The sequence below is a fragment of the Strix uralensis genome, chromosome 5, assembly GCF_047716275.1.
Source record: "Strix uralensis isolate ZFMK-TIS-50842 chromosome 5, bStrUra1, whole genome shotgun sequence".
Classification (NCBI taxonomy): Eukaryota; Metazoa; Chordata; class Aves; order Strigiformes; family Strigidae; genus Strix; species Strix uralensis.
The window spans coordinates 72,373,174-72,390,135 of NC_133976.1; the positions used below are offsets into that span (position 1 = coordinate 72,373,174).

The 16,962-nt window shown below is 42.6% G+C and overlaps 1 protein-coding gene across 2 annotated transcripts in view; it reads left to right on the forward strand.

Annotated features, from left to right (window-relative positions):
* TMTC1 (transmembrane O-mannosyltransferase targeting cadherins 1) overlaps positions 1-16,962 on the forward strand; it is a 185,358-nt gene that overhangs the window by 85,171 nt on the left and 83,225 nt on the right. For both annotated transcript variants that reach the window (XM_074871591.1, XM_074871590.1), the window contains 2 exons: positions 10,124-10,205; positions 11,200-11,303. In XM_074871591.1, coding sequence (XP_074727692.1) covers positions 10,124-10,205; positions 11,200-11,303 — 186 coding nt within the window. The remainder of the gene's footprint in view (positions 1-10,123; positions 10,206-11,199; positions 11,304-16,962) is intronic.

The window sequence follows — 16,962 nt, forward strand, 5'->3', positions numbered from 1 at the left end:
GAGTGCCTGTGATGAAAGAACCAGTCCGTTTTTAATTTGAAGAATTTAAGGATTTGTGTGTAGAAGACTGTGTGGAAAAGTGACAGAGATAAGTTGTTGGAAGTGTAGTGTTTGGTATTTCATGCCAACAGCAATAGCACAGGCACAATTTACTTACAGGGCTGCTGACAAAAGAAGTCATTTGCTGCCAATTTTTGAATTGTTTTGTTTCAGATTCTTTCTGTGTTGCAGTATAACTTTGGCATTGAGTTTCATTTGATTGCAAACATCAAAAAGTTTCTGTGAAAGGATACCAGCTATGAAGAATGTTATTTTGCTTCTTTGCTATATTGTTAACAGACTCATGCCATTCATATTTAAAAAGAACAAGCTATTTTTGAGGATGTTAAAAATAACAGACAGTTTCCTAACAAGAAAAGAGTGATGAAGGGTTTTTTTTCTAACTATTTATTTTGTATTTAGAGATGGCTGTGACATATTTACAGATTGCTTTATTTAATCTGACAGAAGCAAAGGGACATGCCAGATCAAATGTCAGATTAAGAATTTTCCGGAAAGCAAATACCTTCTTCCTGAAGTATTTTGCATTGACATCCAGTAAACTGTTTTTTAAGTAGCTGATGCATGGGTTTCATTCTGAAGCAAAAGTTTGTGGAAAACAGGCCAAGCTTCAGTTTGAGGACAATACAGCTACAGCTGAATTTAGTGTTTCTGCCAGTGGTGGCTTTTGACAGACAGTCTGGATCCAAACAAGGACCATCCCTTTCCATTGTGTGAACTTGGGAAAATTCTCAGTGTAAATTAATAGATTATAAACTCCTTTAATTTAGAGGGCATCTTCAGGAGACTCCACACAACCTTTTCAGTCTTCATTAAGACCTCTTATAAGCAAACTGTTCCTATTGCAGTAGTGCTTTGTACAATAGCTCTTGCTCTCTCCTTGCTCTCGCTACCTGCTCCCACAAAGTCTGTGCTAACACGGTCCTTTAACCCAGCTCTTAGAGCTCACTGTTCTAAGGCAGAGGCAGTCAGGGGAGGAGGAGGAGGGAAGATTATCAAACGCATGAATGTCCCCCCTCTGAATTTTGTCTATCACTTGTTTTCACTTATTTTCTCGTTATCACTTGCTGTTTCTTTCTCGATGTCTGTAAATTGGTTCTCGGACATTGAGGCTGGTGAACTCCCCATACACACTTGGTTTCACTGTCCTGAAGGTCCACAGTCCCCCTACGCCATCACAGTGGTGTGATAACTGCTCCTCTTTCCATCCTCTTATCTGAAAGTCAAGGATTCAAACTGCAGATGCATGATTTCCACCCCCCTCTCCAATTAAGGGAAAAATGTGGGTTTAAATTGAATTTGACAAGTAGTTTCAGATTACAAGTAAATTATGGAAAAATTAAAAAAAATTCAAAACAAATAAGTTTTGAAATGAAGCAATACTCTTCAGGGTACATTTACAGGGGGTTTCAGGCGCTTCTTTTCTCCTCAGATTTCTTTGCAAATTGTGCCCACATTTCTTTCTGAAACCAGACTTTCAGTTACCACTTTCACTTGATTTACCAGAAATGCTCACAACTAAAACATTATGTGCCTCTCCATTGGAAAAAGTTTCTTTTTGGGCTAACCCCAAATAATGACTTAAAAAATATAGTTCAGTTCAGCAAACGTATTTAAGAAAAAAAAACCCAACCGAGCATTTGCCTTGATTGAGAGCAGGCTCAACTGTAAAAGTTTGCTTCCTTTCCCTTCTTCCTCAAATCAAACTCTGTTCCAGTAAGTTATTTAAATTCCTTAAAGAGTTGTTTCAGGAGCTGGGATTTGGACCAGCTGACCCTTACCTGCCCCTATGCTTCTCATCAGTGCCTATCAATTTTTTTTTAGGGCTGATGCATGGAGGAGGGAGGAGATGATGGGCCGTTTTTCACCAGGGAGCTCTTTTCTGCTCCCAGCATATCCTCGTGGTTGTGGTAGGGACAAATGCATCCATCTCTGCCTCAGGGCTGGGTGTTTGGGCTCCTGCCTTTGCTGGCCTATTTACCGCTGGACTGTGCTCCTCACTGAGTCCTTGCAGTGTTTTCTGGGGACTGGTTGCCTGCGTGGTGCCATGTGTTTGTCCATGAGAAGTAGGTAGACTGCCTGAATATGGTGGTTTCTGTTTTGTCCTGTTCTCTTTGGTTCTTTTTCCCCTCATTCCTTATTTGGATTATTTTGGCACTGTATTTGAATCCAGGGTGGTTTGCTGTTGCTAGCAGTGGTATGTTTTATTTCCCACTTCCAGGTGTGTATCTTTCCTCTCCTGTGCAGAGTCCAGGAGACTCACCAGAAGGAGTCTGACAGTCTCACAGACACTGATTTTTGTGCTCTTTCTCTACCACATTTTACTGATAGAATGGATTTATTCCTCCTCTTCTGTCCTGTTGTAAACTTTTCAATTTATCTATTTCTTTTTTAAAGTTCGCTTACTTGGGTCCTGGGAAAGGCAATGGCAAAAAGTTAGAGCCTTAATTCCCTAATTGCACATACATAATTTTAAAGCCACCATGGTTCCTTCTGTAAATTAGCAGACTAGTTGGACTAGTGTGTGTTACATGAAACACTTTACGGAGAATCAAATCAACGCAGTGGGCCTCCACATCTTTTATGGCTTGTTTGTAAATTTTTACTGAGATGCTTGATTCCCAGGGACACCTCAATAATTTCCACTTACAATAATGGAGCTTTGTGCATGAGTGGAGGATAACCTCCTCCCCTCTTCACATAAAAGCTGGCGAGTAAGCTAGTTTTTTGTGATTAGGGAGTGTGTTTTAGATACCTCACAGACCCCTGCCTGTGTGTGGTGGGTCTGCAGCAGCCCATTTACCAAGCTTGGCCCTGCAGAGTAAGTGTGGCCCATGGATGCTGTGCTGAGTTTTCAGGAAGGCTGTATTTGAGAACTGCCAGCCCTTTTCTGTGCAAAGATACAAGGGCAGCAGTCAGTCTGTAGGAGTCCTGGCTGTCCTCTGTTTTTTTGGGTCCGTCTGATTGGACTGGTTTGTCAAAAGCACAACTGCTTTCTTAAGTGGAGCTGTTCTGGGGAAGGTGGGCTCTTGCCTCCCTCTGGTGCTGCAGTCCAGCTCCTGAGTGCTCACTGGGGACAAAATGGGTGGAGCTCCAGATTTCTTGGATCCTGTGGCTGGATCTCTGACAGCAGCAGAGGTCTGACTGTCTCCATGTATCTCCATCTTTCTCTTCCTTTCTCTCCTTCCTGGCTCCTCTTTGTTCCCATCCCTTTCTCCTTTGTGCCTACCTTCCTTTCTTTCTCCTTTATGCCATCTCTTTTTTGTAACACATACTCACATAGCCTCTTCTTCAGACGCAAATTTTCAGCTCTCTACAGTCCAAGCAAATGGTCTCCTCCAGGTTGGATACAGGCATTGCAGGAGAGAGTCTCCTATCTCAATGGCTTTGCAGGAGCAATGCAAGGAGAGTCTGCTGCTGTTCCTGCAGGCTTCTGCTGGATGGTGTTTGGTAGGGCTAGAGACTCTGGGGAGCTGATACAAATCTCTAGTGAGCATTGCAAATGGAGGTTTTTTCCCAGTGGCTTGTCACATGCCCAGAAGTGGAGCGAGTTGTTGCTGAAAACAGCAACAGGCACATCTCTGCAGTCCCTCTACTAAAATTCAAATCCCTGCTCCAAAGTACAGAACAACCGAAGTTTTCCCAATAAAGTGGTTGCATGACTTTGTTGATATGGGCAAATCTCTTGACTTGCTTTTTCAGGAACAGCCTAACTGTTCTACCTGATACTTTCAAGGAAGAAAACAATTTCAGCTTGACACAAGCTCCTGGAAGAGAAAACTTTCAGCCTGAATGAATAAAGCTTGTCAAAAGAACAAGCAACTGAAAATACTGAAAATAGGGTTTGTAGTTGAATATGTGGAGCAGACAAAGCTGCTATCAGTGCTGCTTATAATGCAGTTACCTGAAATACCTCTATATCAGCCCTTAACTGGGCTAGGACAGGGAATAACAAGCCTAACGGTGGCTTTCAGTGCCTCAGGTGTGTGTGATGCAGAGGAAGTAAAATGGCTGAAATTGATGGAAGCTTTAAATTGCAGACACTGTGCTTTGGTTTCCTGAGAAGGTGGAAGGTGGCTGTGCTTTGATGAGGTCTTATTTTTCCTGTTAGCACTGCTCCACCTTGTCTCCTCGTCGCGTCGGTGGAATGTCTGGTATGAAAGGAAGCCCTTTTTCATCTTTTTGGTCACATCTTTAATCTGTTAAGTGCATTTTGCTACTCTCCTTTTTTCTTTTTCTATTCCTGACCCCTTACTGTGCCTCTTTCTCTTCCTTTCCCTGTTCCTCCCAGTTTTCTTCCTCTACTTTCATCCCACACAGAATGAGATATGTATTGCCTAAAAGAATAAGGAAAAGCCGCGAGTGGGATGGCCTTCTCTGCTGTATATGCCAATGGAGTTATGCCCTGCTCTGCTTTTCCCAGAAATCCAATAAACAGCAAGAACTCCAAATGTGGTCACAAGTGACAATGTACACAGAGAATATGTGACACTATCAGTGCAAATGAGTTAGAACAGTTGTGACTTTCATAAAATCATTCCATGGCCCCCTAAAGAGTCAGTAAAACTGCTTCTGTTTGTGCGTATTTATGCATCTGGGTCTGCGTGGGTAGTGGTAGCTGGGGTTTAAGACTCTCTGGGGAGATAAGGAGCAAGGATGCCACACATGTTGTGGGGAATGTCAAAACTACTCATAAAGAAGGAAGCAGGAGGGTTTTTCTTTCTTCTCCCTTGCAAAACCTGTAGCAATGACTGATATTTTATTTCCCTACATTGACAGGTATTTTAAGCAAGTTAAAAATCCAGACGTGTCTGGAATATATTGGTTTTTCTCTTTTTTTATTCAATTTTTTTTTTACTCCACGATGAATTTTCATTCCTGTTTTCTCCCTGGGATATCACATACACTTGCCCTTCAATGGTTGTCCTCAAGGAGGAATATAGGCCAAGCTAGGTTGAAAAGATACTTCTCCAATATGCGATGTAGTTGGCTGGACAGATTATAAGGAACTCATCTTCAAGTAGAAAAGGTAAGGTGGCCTCTACAGACAAAATATGGCTCCTGTAAAACTTGCACATTCTCAGCAGGGGAGCCTGTCAAACTGGTTTGGAATTAGGTGTGCATCTACTAATGTCCTAAATCTTTGACATTCTCTTAAATAGCCCCTTCTAAGTTTAAAAATGTCTTGATTAGAGGTGTCTTAGTGTTATCAATAATTAAGAATAAGTTAACAGCCTTGCTTTTATACTCATCTTTCTAATGTCCTCCTTTAATATTAGGGTTTTGAAAGTGCTAGTTCAAAACTCTGGCAGTGGCCTGGGGGCTGGATCTGTTTCCTGAGAAGAATATAAATGGGAGCAGTGATCTTCTCACAGCGGAGGGACCTGGCCAAAACAAGCTCTCAAAATACCAAAGCTTGTTCCGTTGTGTACTTATCTTAGTCTTTTACATGTCCCTGATGGGACCATCCATCATACATTTTAATTGTTTGTTCACTTGCCTTGAGAAAGCCTTCAAAGAGAACACAAGAGTGAGTTCATGTTTTATACCAAAGCTGAGTCAGCTGCAGCGTGGGATAAATGTGCTGCCGATACTGGTCTGTGATAGCTCACAAAGCTGTGGCAATGAACGGCAGCTGAGGAGCTGCCCTGCTCCTTACTGTAAACTCTAGATGCGTCCAATGGTACAGGCAAATTATAAAAGCTGCCTGCTTCTTAGAAAGTTTGTTTTGATTAACAGAGAGTCCATCTGGTACAGCAAAGTTTACATTCCTGTAAACTGCACGGTATTGAGTTTTACTAGGCCACCTACCCTGCTGTCTTCAATTATAAAACCTCTGGGTGCCCTGATGATGTAATTGATTTCAGGATGAGCTGTGCTTTTCAGGAAGCCAGAGCTGCCAAATAACTGTCTTGGCCTCTTCTCGAACTGTGCGAGAGAAGTCCCTGCATTATTAAGCATTTCTTGGATTTATTGTTTGTTGTGATTCTGGTTGCTTCAGGGAGTGTTGCTGAAGGGCTTTTAAAAGATAGCAAGTAGGCAATTACATGCTGGTTTGCTTTGTGGGAAAGCTGGCACAAAGCAGAGGTGGAACCTCTGCCCAAATGGGCTCTTTTCACACTCGTCTAGCCAACCTGGTGATTTGGATTTCCTCCTCAAATTTTATGATTTCATTATGAAAATCTGGGAGACCCACACCTCAATATGTTTGCCTACTCTGGAGGTATCATTTTGCTGCATGGAGCTACCATCAATACAGTTTTCCTACACGCTTCCCCCGCCTGCTCTCAATGTGGGAATGAATGCATGTGTGTGTGTGTTTTGGCATAGGGAACCACATTGCGCTGGTCAGGGTGGAGCAAGTGATAGGGAGTGGTTCCCATGAACAGCGGGATGTTTGGCAGCCTGGTGTGGTTGGCAAATGCATGAAAACCTGACCTGTAAATGACTTTATACAAGGCAGCTGTTTAAAATGGGTATAAAACAGTTAAACTGTTGTAATAGTAATTTCTTTGATTGTTCTAACTAAAGACAAAATAGATTTGGCTGATCTTAAGATTGTCTGAGCAAAGTTCAATGTAACTTTAGATGTGTCTGCAGCTGCAATTTTACATGTAAAATGCAGTAGCATTCTATGTGTCACGAACGTGTAGCAAACTTCCTCATCCAGGTCCCAGTTCATTTGATTTTAATGCGTAAACTGTATATAGTTCTTCACCTGCACCAGACATGAGAGATGTTTTACTAGTTACCTTCCCTGAAACAAGTAGTAGCCTCAATAAGGTACTCTGGAGAACCACATGGTTCTTGTAAAGCTTTGATGCAGTGAGCATAACCCACACATTTATGCCACTTCCACAGGTTGATCTGATGGGCGGACAGCTGGGTTATCAAGCAATGAACCATGTTATCTTTCATGGTTTCCAGATAGACTTCAGGATAGCAGCTTCCTCAAAATGGAAAAGTTTTGCTACTTAATGGAACTATTGTGGAAAGAAACATTTCTTAACTGAAGCTGCAAAGTAGCAAAAACGTTTGAAGGATCAGAAAGCTCAGGACTCTCTGAACTCTCTTGTTTCACCCGTTCACAGTTACCCATTGCTTTCATTCTGGTTCCTTCTTGCTTGCTGCACATCTGCTCTCTAGCACTGAGTGGTCATTTGCAGTTGGTGTCGATGCAGGGGTTGCTTTTTCTCCTGGAGATGCTACTGCTCCACAACATAAACTGAGCAGCCTGTCAGGATTTTCTGAAATGCTTTCAGAAGGCCTGCTCTGCAGCAGCAGAGCTACCCTGCAATTTGGTGAAGTATTTCAAATTAACTTTGACTTGCAGATAAACTCATACCTTGAAACTGTGTTTGGTAGCTTGCATGGTGTTATGCTTGCTGCAAGGAAGGTGCGAGATGTAGGTAACGCTTTAGTTACTCATAGGCAGACAAAAGAAGTCAAAATCAAGATGTTTAAAGAGTAAGCATTCCTGCACTCTACTGCCAAGGGTAAAAGAGCAACTACTGCCTTCCATTTACGTTCATTTTCTGGCTTTAATTTTCTCCTCAGGCCAGGCTTGAGAGGGAACAGAGAGATGGTAATAATGAGGGTTCCTCTGTGCTCTCTAGTGGTCTCCAGACCTAGATCAGTGTTTGCAAGGCCCTGAAGCACAGGCGTGCTTTGCTGAGCCTCAGCAGCCTAAAATGAAGTTTACCCTTCTTGCTACCTTCACAGTGTGTTGTCCCTAGCAGTTGTTCCAGCTGGAATATCTTCGATGCAAACTTGATCTGTTAGCCAGATCCTCACTGAGCATAGCAAAGCAGCAGGGTCTGCATGTCCCCACCTCCCTGCAGGTGCTGCCCCCCAAACTTGTAGCTTACCTGACCATGTGTGGTTGTTCTGGAGGGTGGCAAACATATGGCCACGAGTTTTAGGTCACTGGTGCGAGGTAGTGCAGTTTTTCAAGAATGAAGTTGGCAGACTTCTTGACACTGATAAAAGTGCTCTTCTGTCTCTCATTGAAGTCTTGGAGAAAAAGCTGAACTGTTCTGGCTGATCTTTTCCCAGAATAATTCCACCTAAAGCAAATATTCATAATGGAAAATTTCTGCCCAAAGTGTTGCAGTTAGTTAAAACTACAAGCAAGTGAAAACAGGTTCTTGAAGAGAGTCAGGCAGCATGATTAATGGAGGGCTCTCCTCCCTCCACCCATAAAAATATAAACAAGATGCAACCCAACACTTCTGTTCCCACTGCAAGTCATGAGGGGGTTGAGTTTCATAAAAGGTTCCTGTAGGGAACAAAAGACCGGGGTTTGATCCAAATGCTATTAAAGTCACCGAGAGTCTTTCCTTTTGGCTCCGGTGGGCTTTGGAGCAGGGCCATGGTGAACACTTGAAGGCCAACCTGACCTTTCATAGAGAGAGAAAGCTGAAGGCTTAGTTTCATCTCACTTGTACTTGCTGGAGCCTGATTAAAATCAGTGGGACCTCAAAAAACTTTGCGCTTTGCAGAGTTCAGACCTTGAAGACTAGTCTGACATTTAAGTCAGATTCGGTGCTTAAATGTCAACATTTGTAAATAAGTAAACACCAAAGACTGAAAGTCATCCAGCTTGCTTTACAATGTATGGTTTAGTTCCTAAGTTTTAGGCACACTGCTTAGGGAAGGTTTTCTGAAGAGCTGTTATTTTGTAGAGAGCACCCAGATGTACTTCTTGTTAAATGCTGCCTCTGTTTCTTGCTGGCTTTGCCCCTGGTGCTTTTGTCTGCAGTGTAATCTTTTCTCCATCTTGCCATGGTGACCAGGCTTGCAAACCTCCTATTGTAGAAAATTTGAACAAAAAGCCAGATATTACAGACTCTTGGCAGCATTAGGAAGTGCTGCAATCTTGTTTTTTGAAGACTTGAAGGGTGGAAGCAATCAGATGATAGACTGTCTTGAGGAATTTGGACAGAAAATAAGATGCGTTTTGTATGTTAGATGTTCCTGGGAGAAACAAGTATGATGCTTTCATGCTTGGAAGGGTAACTTGCGTGCAGGTGTTGTGATTCATGCTGCAGTTTTTGTAAATCATTTAAATAGAGTACCCCGATACTGATTGTATGTTACACAGAGGAACCTGCAAAGGTTTTACTTCTGAATTTATTTTGTTTACTTGATATTTATAACTTCTTAAAATTATTTGTAATTTTTAAAATAGTTTTCTAGATTCTGTATGCTTAAAATATTCCTGTTGTCTCTTCAGTATTTCTTTTTGTTTCTCATCACTTTATTACAATGATGAAGTCTCTGTAAGGTTCAATAGAAATGGAATTATCATTGAATTAATGTCATATGTATGGCACCGTTTGTTATATTAAGAAAGCTCCTTAGAATTTGGCAAGTGCTTCTGCTCTATATTAAAACAAATGTGCCGTTTTGGCTCCAGATACAGTTTAATTTTACTCATTGAGAAACAGGAAGGTTTTTATGAACACTCCTACAACAATAAGCCACCTGTGTGTTTGTCTCTTGTGCAGTTAATTATCATAAGACCTTGTCAGCAGACTTGTAATGAAACTTAAGCGTGCAGAATACACTTCAAAAAAAAAAAAAAGCTTAAAATAAGTTCAGTTCTACTAGACAGTTATTCCCGTCTCTAGAGACGGAGCAGAGAGCTGGGAACAAGGACTTTTTGCATTTTAATCATGGCCTAAAATTGAACTGCTCTGTGTGGGTGACCTTTTAAAAATGTGTCTCGGTATAGTCTTCTGGGAGTCTGAAGACAGCAATCTTACTGAGACACACATGGGGGTTTTCTGAGGATTAAGGAGTTAATTGATGATTTAAAAAAAAACCAAACCAAAACCAGATTTTGATGGGGAAACTGCAATGTATTATAGTGTGTATTATTTGAAGTGGTCTCAATATTTTACTTAAGTCATGTGGAAAGAGCTTGAAGAGTAAGAGTCATGTCATTATTACTGCCCATTAGTTTAGGGTGGTTAAAACAATGCACAGCTTTTTTTCTAGTTTGAAAAATGTATTATTGTTTCAAAGTACTTCAACAGATACTTGTTCTCTTATATTTCAGCTACCTGACTGCAAATAACAACCAGAATTTCTTGTATACTGCGAGGCCTTTTTTGAAGAGAGCTGCCTTGGTGATAAGCTACGTAAGTACGAATGGACTTGACCATGTATTTTGTTGTATGTGACAAGAATGAATATTGCATGGTGGTATCCCAAAAGACTTGGAAAGCTTTGATGGTAGACCTTAATACAAAGTTAGTCTTGGAGAATAGTCTAGAAAACTTCAGCTGGGCAGAGACAAGACTACTGCTGTGTTTTCAGTTCAAATGTTCTTTTAATTTATAGTGATTGCCCTTACAACTGTGTAATCATCTGCAAGTATTTCCTGCCATAAATACAGGGGGACTCTCTAGTGCTGGGCTGACTTCTCAGTGGTATGCTGTTAGTTTCAGTGCAGGGCTCGGTAAGGGTCACAAGAAAAACTCTGCCTGCAAATACCTTCTGCTTGCCGCGCTCCAAGCAGGACTTGGCATGTTGCAGGGAAGAAAACAAGCACCTCCATGGGGGTGTGCTGGGTGTGCAACTCCCTGTGCTGCTCTAGGAGCCAAATCCACTTGCTTGTCCATTGACAAGTAGTACCCAGAAAGGTGGAGGGGTGCCAGACCACAGAAGTCCTTACAGGGATTAGGATTACACAGCATGAGAAACATCCATGGAGCTTGTCCTTACACCTGTGCCAGCATGGATGAACAATAATAGCTTTGAAGACATAAGCCATGTTTTTCCCCTCTGTATTCAGGTAGAGATCAAGAGCAAAACTCTGCAGTCTGAGACGCAGCTCAGATTTGTCCTTCAAAATGCTGCCTTTGTCGTGGGTAGCTGAGATATGCCAGCTGCTGTCAGAAATGTACACATAAAAAATGGGGGGAACACAACAACATAGCATGCTGTCTGTGCTGAGGGTTGGCACGTTTGTCACCCTGCATAGCGTGGCAAAACTGAATTTTGCCTAAACTGTTGAGCTGACTCGCTTCTAGGCACAGAGCAGAGCATGGAGACCTATCACAACAAAACATTTGCTGGAGGCCTTAGTTCTTCTTAGTAGCGCATTGCTAACCGAGCTCTTCTTCTTCGAAGGTGATTCTTGTGTTGTATTTCCGCCTCTGGATAATGGGAGGATCCATGCCGATGTTTTCGGAGCAGGACAATCCAGCTTCATTCTCACCTTATTTACTGACGAGGTACAATGCCGCTAATCAAATGAAAGTTTTCAAAAGTGTAGTCTTGATGTTATTTTTTCCCTGCACTAAAATGTTTTACAGATGGCAAATGAGAAGACTTGTTTTGTTGTCTTAACTTAATTACTTCTCCTTATTGCTCTGTCTAGAATAGAAAGCAACCACCATTATTTGAACCCTAAAGCATGCTCCAGGTCCTGTAGAGTTATCTTATAGATGCTTTCTTACTGAAAAATGTGGGCTTATTTTTATGCAAAGCCCAAAGAATATAGTTAAAGTGCCTGAGCACAGGACCAGAAAGCCCAATGACTGAAACCTAATCCTAAACCTTAAAACTGTCTGCTCCTGAGGTATAGGATGCAACATTCAGAGTTTCAGCTTCAGCTGAAGTTTGTATAAAAAGGGGATGACCATGCCTGTTGGCAGAATATCAGTGGCTGACCAGTGAAGGTGGAAGGCGGGACCCCAGTGGCACAGAGTACTGCACAACTCTGGCTGAGCATAGGATGGGCTGCCATAGATTAATTAAAAACAATGAGCCTGAAATTTGTGTTAACAGATTTTTTTATTTTACCACTTTTTTTTTTTTTAAAGAGACATAAATGCTTAAATTCAGTAAAAATGTTGGGTTTTTTTCCTTGCATGGGACCTGGTGTGTGGTTAGGTTGGCTGACACCACATACCTCTGGCTCTGCTGGGCCAGAGCAGCAAGGAAGTGGCAGCTGTGACTTAGCTCTTCCTTCCAGACCTGACCAGACCAATGCTCTGAGAAGTTGGTAGGAAGTTGATTTCCTCTTAAGACAGGGCCATGTGCATAACTGTGTGCTCTGGTTAGCTATTGAACTGAGGAAAGACACTTTGGAGGCTTCTGGAGGAATTTCCTGATGTCTCAAATTGAAATAGGAAGAGTCCTCTGTGTCACTTTCTGGCCTTGCTGACTCCTCATTCCAACAGTGGAATTGCAGCTGAGACACAGGTTAAGATCAACCAATCCTTCCTTATTCAACATCTGCTGCAGGATCAGACTGGATCTCATTTGGGAGACCTTTATGACAATGTGACAACAGCTCATATTACCATCAAGGCTGAAAGTGCTTCCAGGAAACACGTTGTCTGATTTGGAAAGCTCTGATCTGTTCGCAGCATTTCTGGCAGAGTCATTACTACCAGACTCTGTGCGGCACAGCATGAAGGATTTGCTGCTGTCCCTTTTTGATATGTTTATGCTGAGATGGGGGTCATCAAGTCATAAATGATCCTGGCCTGATTCCAGTTACATACTCTGTGCTGCAAATGTCTTTCATGTGTTTGTCTCTTTACATCTTGTAATGACAGGGGAAGGTTTTTTAAACTCAAAAGCTAAGTCATTCTTGGGGTATGAAACAGTGACTATTTTTACCACTGGCACTGTGGATTTTATTAACAGCCTTATGAAAGACAAGTGAGAGTGCTGCTGGCTGAGGTCCTCCCCAGCCCCAGCAACATCCCTGGCTTCACCTGCAGTCCAGTAACATCTACCTGCTCCAAACCTAATTAAGGAAACCCTTGCCAGTAAAAAACAGTGTTACTGTTCTGGAGGGATTCTAAAACCCTCTAGTTATCCCAGTTCATCCACTTCTGCTGAGCTTGATCTTAATCCTCACTTTAGCCAATTTACCCAGAAGCTCGTATCTTCCATCCAGAAAACCCATCCTTTTGGCAAGCCCAGATGCCAGCCGTTACGTGGCTTTCTAATATGCAGACTTAAATATAGTTTGTCAGTTCCTTCCCTGCTGATCTAGCACCAGCCTCTCATGGTTGATGCTCAGGCACAGGTCCTGGCAACAGAAGCTGAGAAGTAGGTTTGTTGCTGAATCCTGGTCAGTCCAGTCAGGAGATGGGACTGGAAACAAGGCTGGAACATTGGCCCAAAGTCCATCGAGGAGAAAGGGTGAGAGGCAGGAATAAGGACAAGCAAGAACATGTGTCTGGGTTGAGCCATCCAGGAGACAAGCTACCTACAGCACAGGTCCAAGGTCCATCCAGGAGACAGGGCTGAGCTGAAATGGGGCTCCTAGGGCAATGAGCATCAGGTGTGGGGTCAGGTGAGGCTCATCAGGGCACTGACAATGTGTTGCTGCAGTTCAGTACCTGCAGCTTTCTCTGTTGTGGATCTTATTGCTGACCTATCACAGATAGGACAGTCCCTGTCCTCATGCTCTGGGCACTGTATGATCCAGAAAGAAGCTGGGTCATGAGCTTCTGTTGACCTTAACCCTAGTCTCTTGGCATAAGCCTTCATCTTAGATGTGAGGTACCTGCAGAGTATGTTTATAAATTCTTCTCTGCAATTCTTATTTCTCTAAACTCAAACCTTAAGCTGACCTCTGCCTTGAAATTGCAACCAAACAACCTGAAAGAGGCCAAAACCTGGCTATCCTGATCCCATGCACCACCATAAGCCTGCAGGATCCACCTGCTAGCACGTTAGGCTTGCTCAGCAACACCTTCTTTCCTGAACCCAGACCCTAACCCTTCACTTCAAAATAGTCAGTGACCCACCGACTGCTGCAGAGCTACCTATAGGCTCAGCTGCGCTGCTGGTAGTAGTCTTCATGTTAAGGCCAGTAGGTCCACCTACAAACAAGAAATCGAAAATGAGAGCTGTTTTTTTTTATTGTTGTATCTTGCCAGTCTCATGGTGCTGTGGGAAGACTAATTGGTCAATGTGGATGATACCTTAGGGTAGGTTTCTGGACAGCAGGGGTAGCAAATTTTTGCCGAATGGGCGAGTGGTCAGTCCTGCAAGGTAGGTAGAGACCTGGTGACTCTGAACTGACAGCCATGCTGCACTCACTGACCACAACCCTTATCTTGGCAACAAACCATTTCCTTTCTCACCTCCTCTTTCAGACTCAAACTATTAACTCTCACCTGAGACTTTATCTTACCATGTCAGAGGTGAAGCTGTTGCTGCAGAACTGACATTGTGCCAGTGATCAGGAGTTCAGGACTGGGATGTCATATGGAGCCAGCAAGGTTGAGTGATATTGGCTTAGTTTCCAGGAAGATCTGTGTGTCTGGTCAGCGGGAAGACTAGACTGAGGTGCAGGGCTGGTGTTCAGCTTAGGTGCTAGGAAGAGGGAGGCTGAAGAGATAATATTTTTAAAGCCTGGTACTTCCACAGGATAGAAGTGGTGTTAGTTGAGTAAATTGCTTGAGGGTGAATTTGGATGTGATACAACTTGTTGGCCCCAGTGTTAGGGGTGACATTAGGTTAGGGTCTAGGACATCAAGGCTTGAGGATATTGAACATCCAAGTAGGTGCTGGTGTGTGTGGTTGCTTGCCCAACTGGTGGATATCCAGTGTGGTTATGGCCCAAGCTCAGAGAAGCTGCTAAGCAGTGTCTGTTCCTTAACTGCAGATACCTACAACAGCAGCATATGAATAGTTGGTGTGAGAAACTTTTAACAAGATTTTGAAGTCAGTAATTAGGTCACAGCACTGAATTAAAGGCAGGATGTTATCTGCAATTTGGGTTGAACTGGGAGGAAGGGAGTGGAAGAGCTAAGTTACGTGTCAAGACCAGAAGGGAGAAGCCCCATGAAACTAAAAGAAAGTCCAGTGTTGGGTGGTGATCTTGAGGTGGTTACTGACACCTTAACTATGGCTGAAGCAAGGGTTAGTGCTCAGGCAGCAGACAAGTTGTTTTGTAACTCTCTGAAGATCGTGCTGGGCACTAATGGGAGTTTCTGTTTGTAAGCAGTCGCCTTTATTTGCACTGAGCTGGAAATGTGGTTATTGTGCATGTCTCGCCAGGGTAAATGTTATGGTTTTCAACAGAGTTGAAAGTTACTGTAGGACTTGTCCAACTCTGGGGGGCTAGGAGGAAGGCTGCTGACAAGTGGAATAAAAACAGTAGTTTGGAAATGTGTGGCAGTCTTTTGTGAAACGCATAAAGTTAGATCTGGAGTTGGGGTCTTGGCTGACATAGAATGAACCCAAAGGAGTACTGTTAACTCTTGCAAGGTTTCTGTGTCAACTAGTGAGCTGTACAGGCATGGTTTGTCCAGAGGCTGGCAAGGGTTATTGGAGTGTCGCTATGATTAGGGGTAGGTGTAAGTTATGGGTTTGAAAAAGTATTGAGTAATGAGGTCAGATTTTTGTCAGCCCTTATGCTGTTTGTAGTGTAGATTAGATGACTGAGAGTGTAAGAGGTCTATGCATCTATGATTGTGTGGAGGAGGGGAGCATGTAGAAATTAAGGTGTATCAAATGAATCTAAGAGGAGCCAGTGCAAAGGAAGGCAAGGAGGTGGCTTGCAACAAGTAGTTGAGCTGGGGAGTTCCTTCCTGCAGGATGCTGTGGGTGTGCTGAAAGTTTATGCAGGCTCAAAGAGAGATTTGCCAAGTTAAAAAAAGAAATCCAGGCTACTAAATATGCAGAAACTACATCCAACTCAGGGACATCATGCTATCTAGAAACTGGAAGAAATTTATGTTCTTATATGCTTTGCTTGGCATTAATTTTTGGTCACTGCTGGAGAGAGGATCCTGGTCTGGACAGACCTTTGGTGTGGCCCAGTTTGGCCTAAGAACATGACTATATGTTCTGTGTAACCTGTCTCCAATCTTGCATGACACAAATGCATAAATTAAAGTAGACAGATAATGATTTATTTAACCATTGGAAGATGAAATATGCTGAAATAGTGACAGTTTTTCAGTCTTTAAAAAGAAAAAAATCATCTGTTCAGTGTATTCACTAAATTACTGTCCTTAAAATTACAAGTGAATGGGGATGCAAATAAATGCTTTGGAAGTCAGAATATGAATGCTTCAGTCCCTGAAAGGTAATGTTTTTTTCTAATGTTCCCAAATACCTGAAGACTTACAGTGACGTAAATGAAAGCCACATTTCCATGTCCTTCAGTGTGTTGCTTGGCATGGGTGATCTGAGAAGATGGAATCTGTCCATCATTCATTCCTTTTCTCAGTGGAGGCAGAAATGGAGGTGTTGGCAATCCTGCTATTTGTAAGCCCTGACATTACAGCCTGTCCGTACAGACTGTTGTATGCTGCAGAGAGGACGTACCTTCTCCAGTGATCTACCTTAAAGAACACAGGCTTCCAGTCATTGTGACTTACCGTCCCAAAATCTGCTATGGGTAAGCTGTTGCAATAGAAAACCCAGTCCCAAACCTCTGTTAAAACATTCTTGTTTGTATTAGATGAAAGTTGAGGAAGAATGCAATTAGAAAGGTTTCAAGAGCTACCCAGCTTTAGGTAAACAGTGTACTGAAGTGGAGCTCGAGTGTTAGCAGGGCATTGAGCAGTGGGCTGTCATGCTTCAGACGTTTTGCACAGTGTTTCTTTCTTCTGCCATTCTTGAGGGGAAAGAAGTAGGAGGCCTCTGGATAAACAGACTGTATTACTAACACCATAGTAAGACAAGGGAAAAGTCCATTGTACAGCACGTCTCAAGGTGTGTGAAACAGATTAAATCCTACCAGTAATTTCAAACTGAGAAGTTTTTTTTTTTAAACTGTATCTTTAGGCATCAAGCTATATTAGTTTCTGCTGGCAGTTGGCCTGTGATCTCCCTTGGCTGATCACTCTGGGCATGAAGAATCCTGATTTGTGGTGTTGCATTAAATAGTTAATGCATTTCTACTAAGACTGC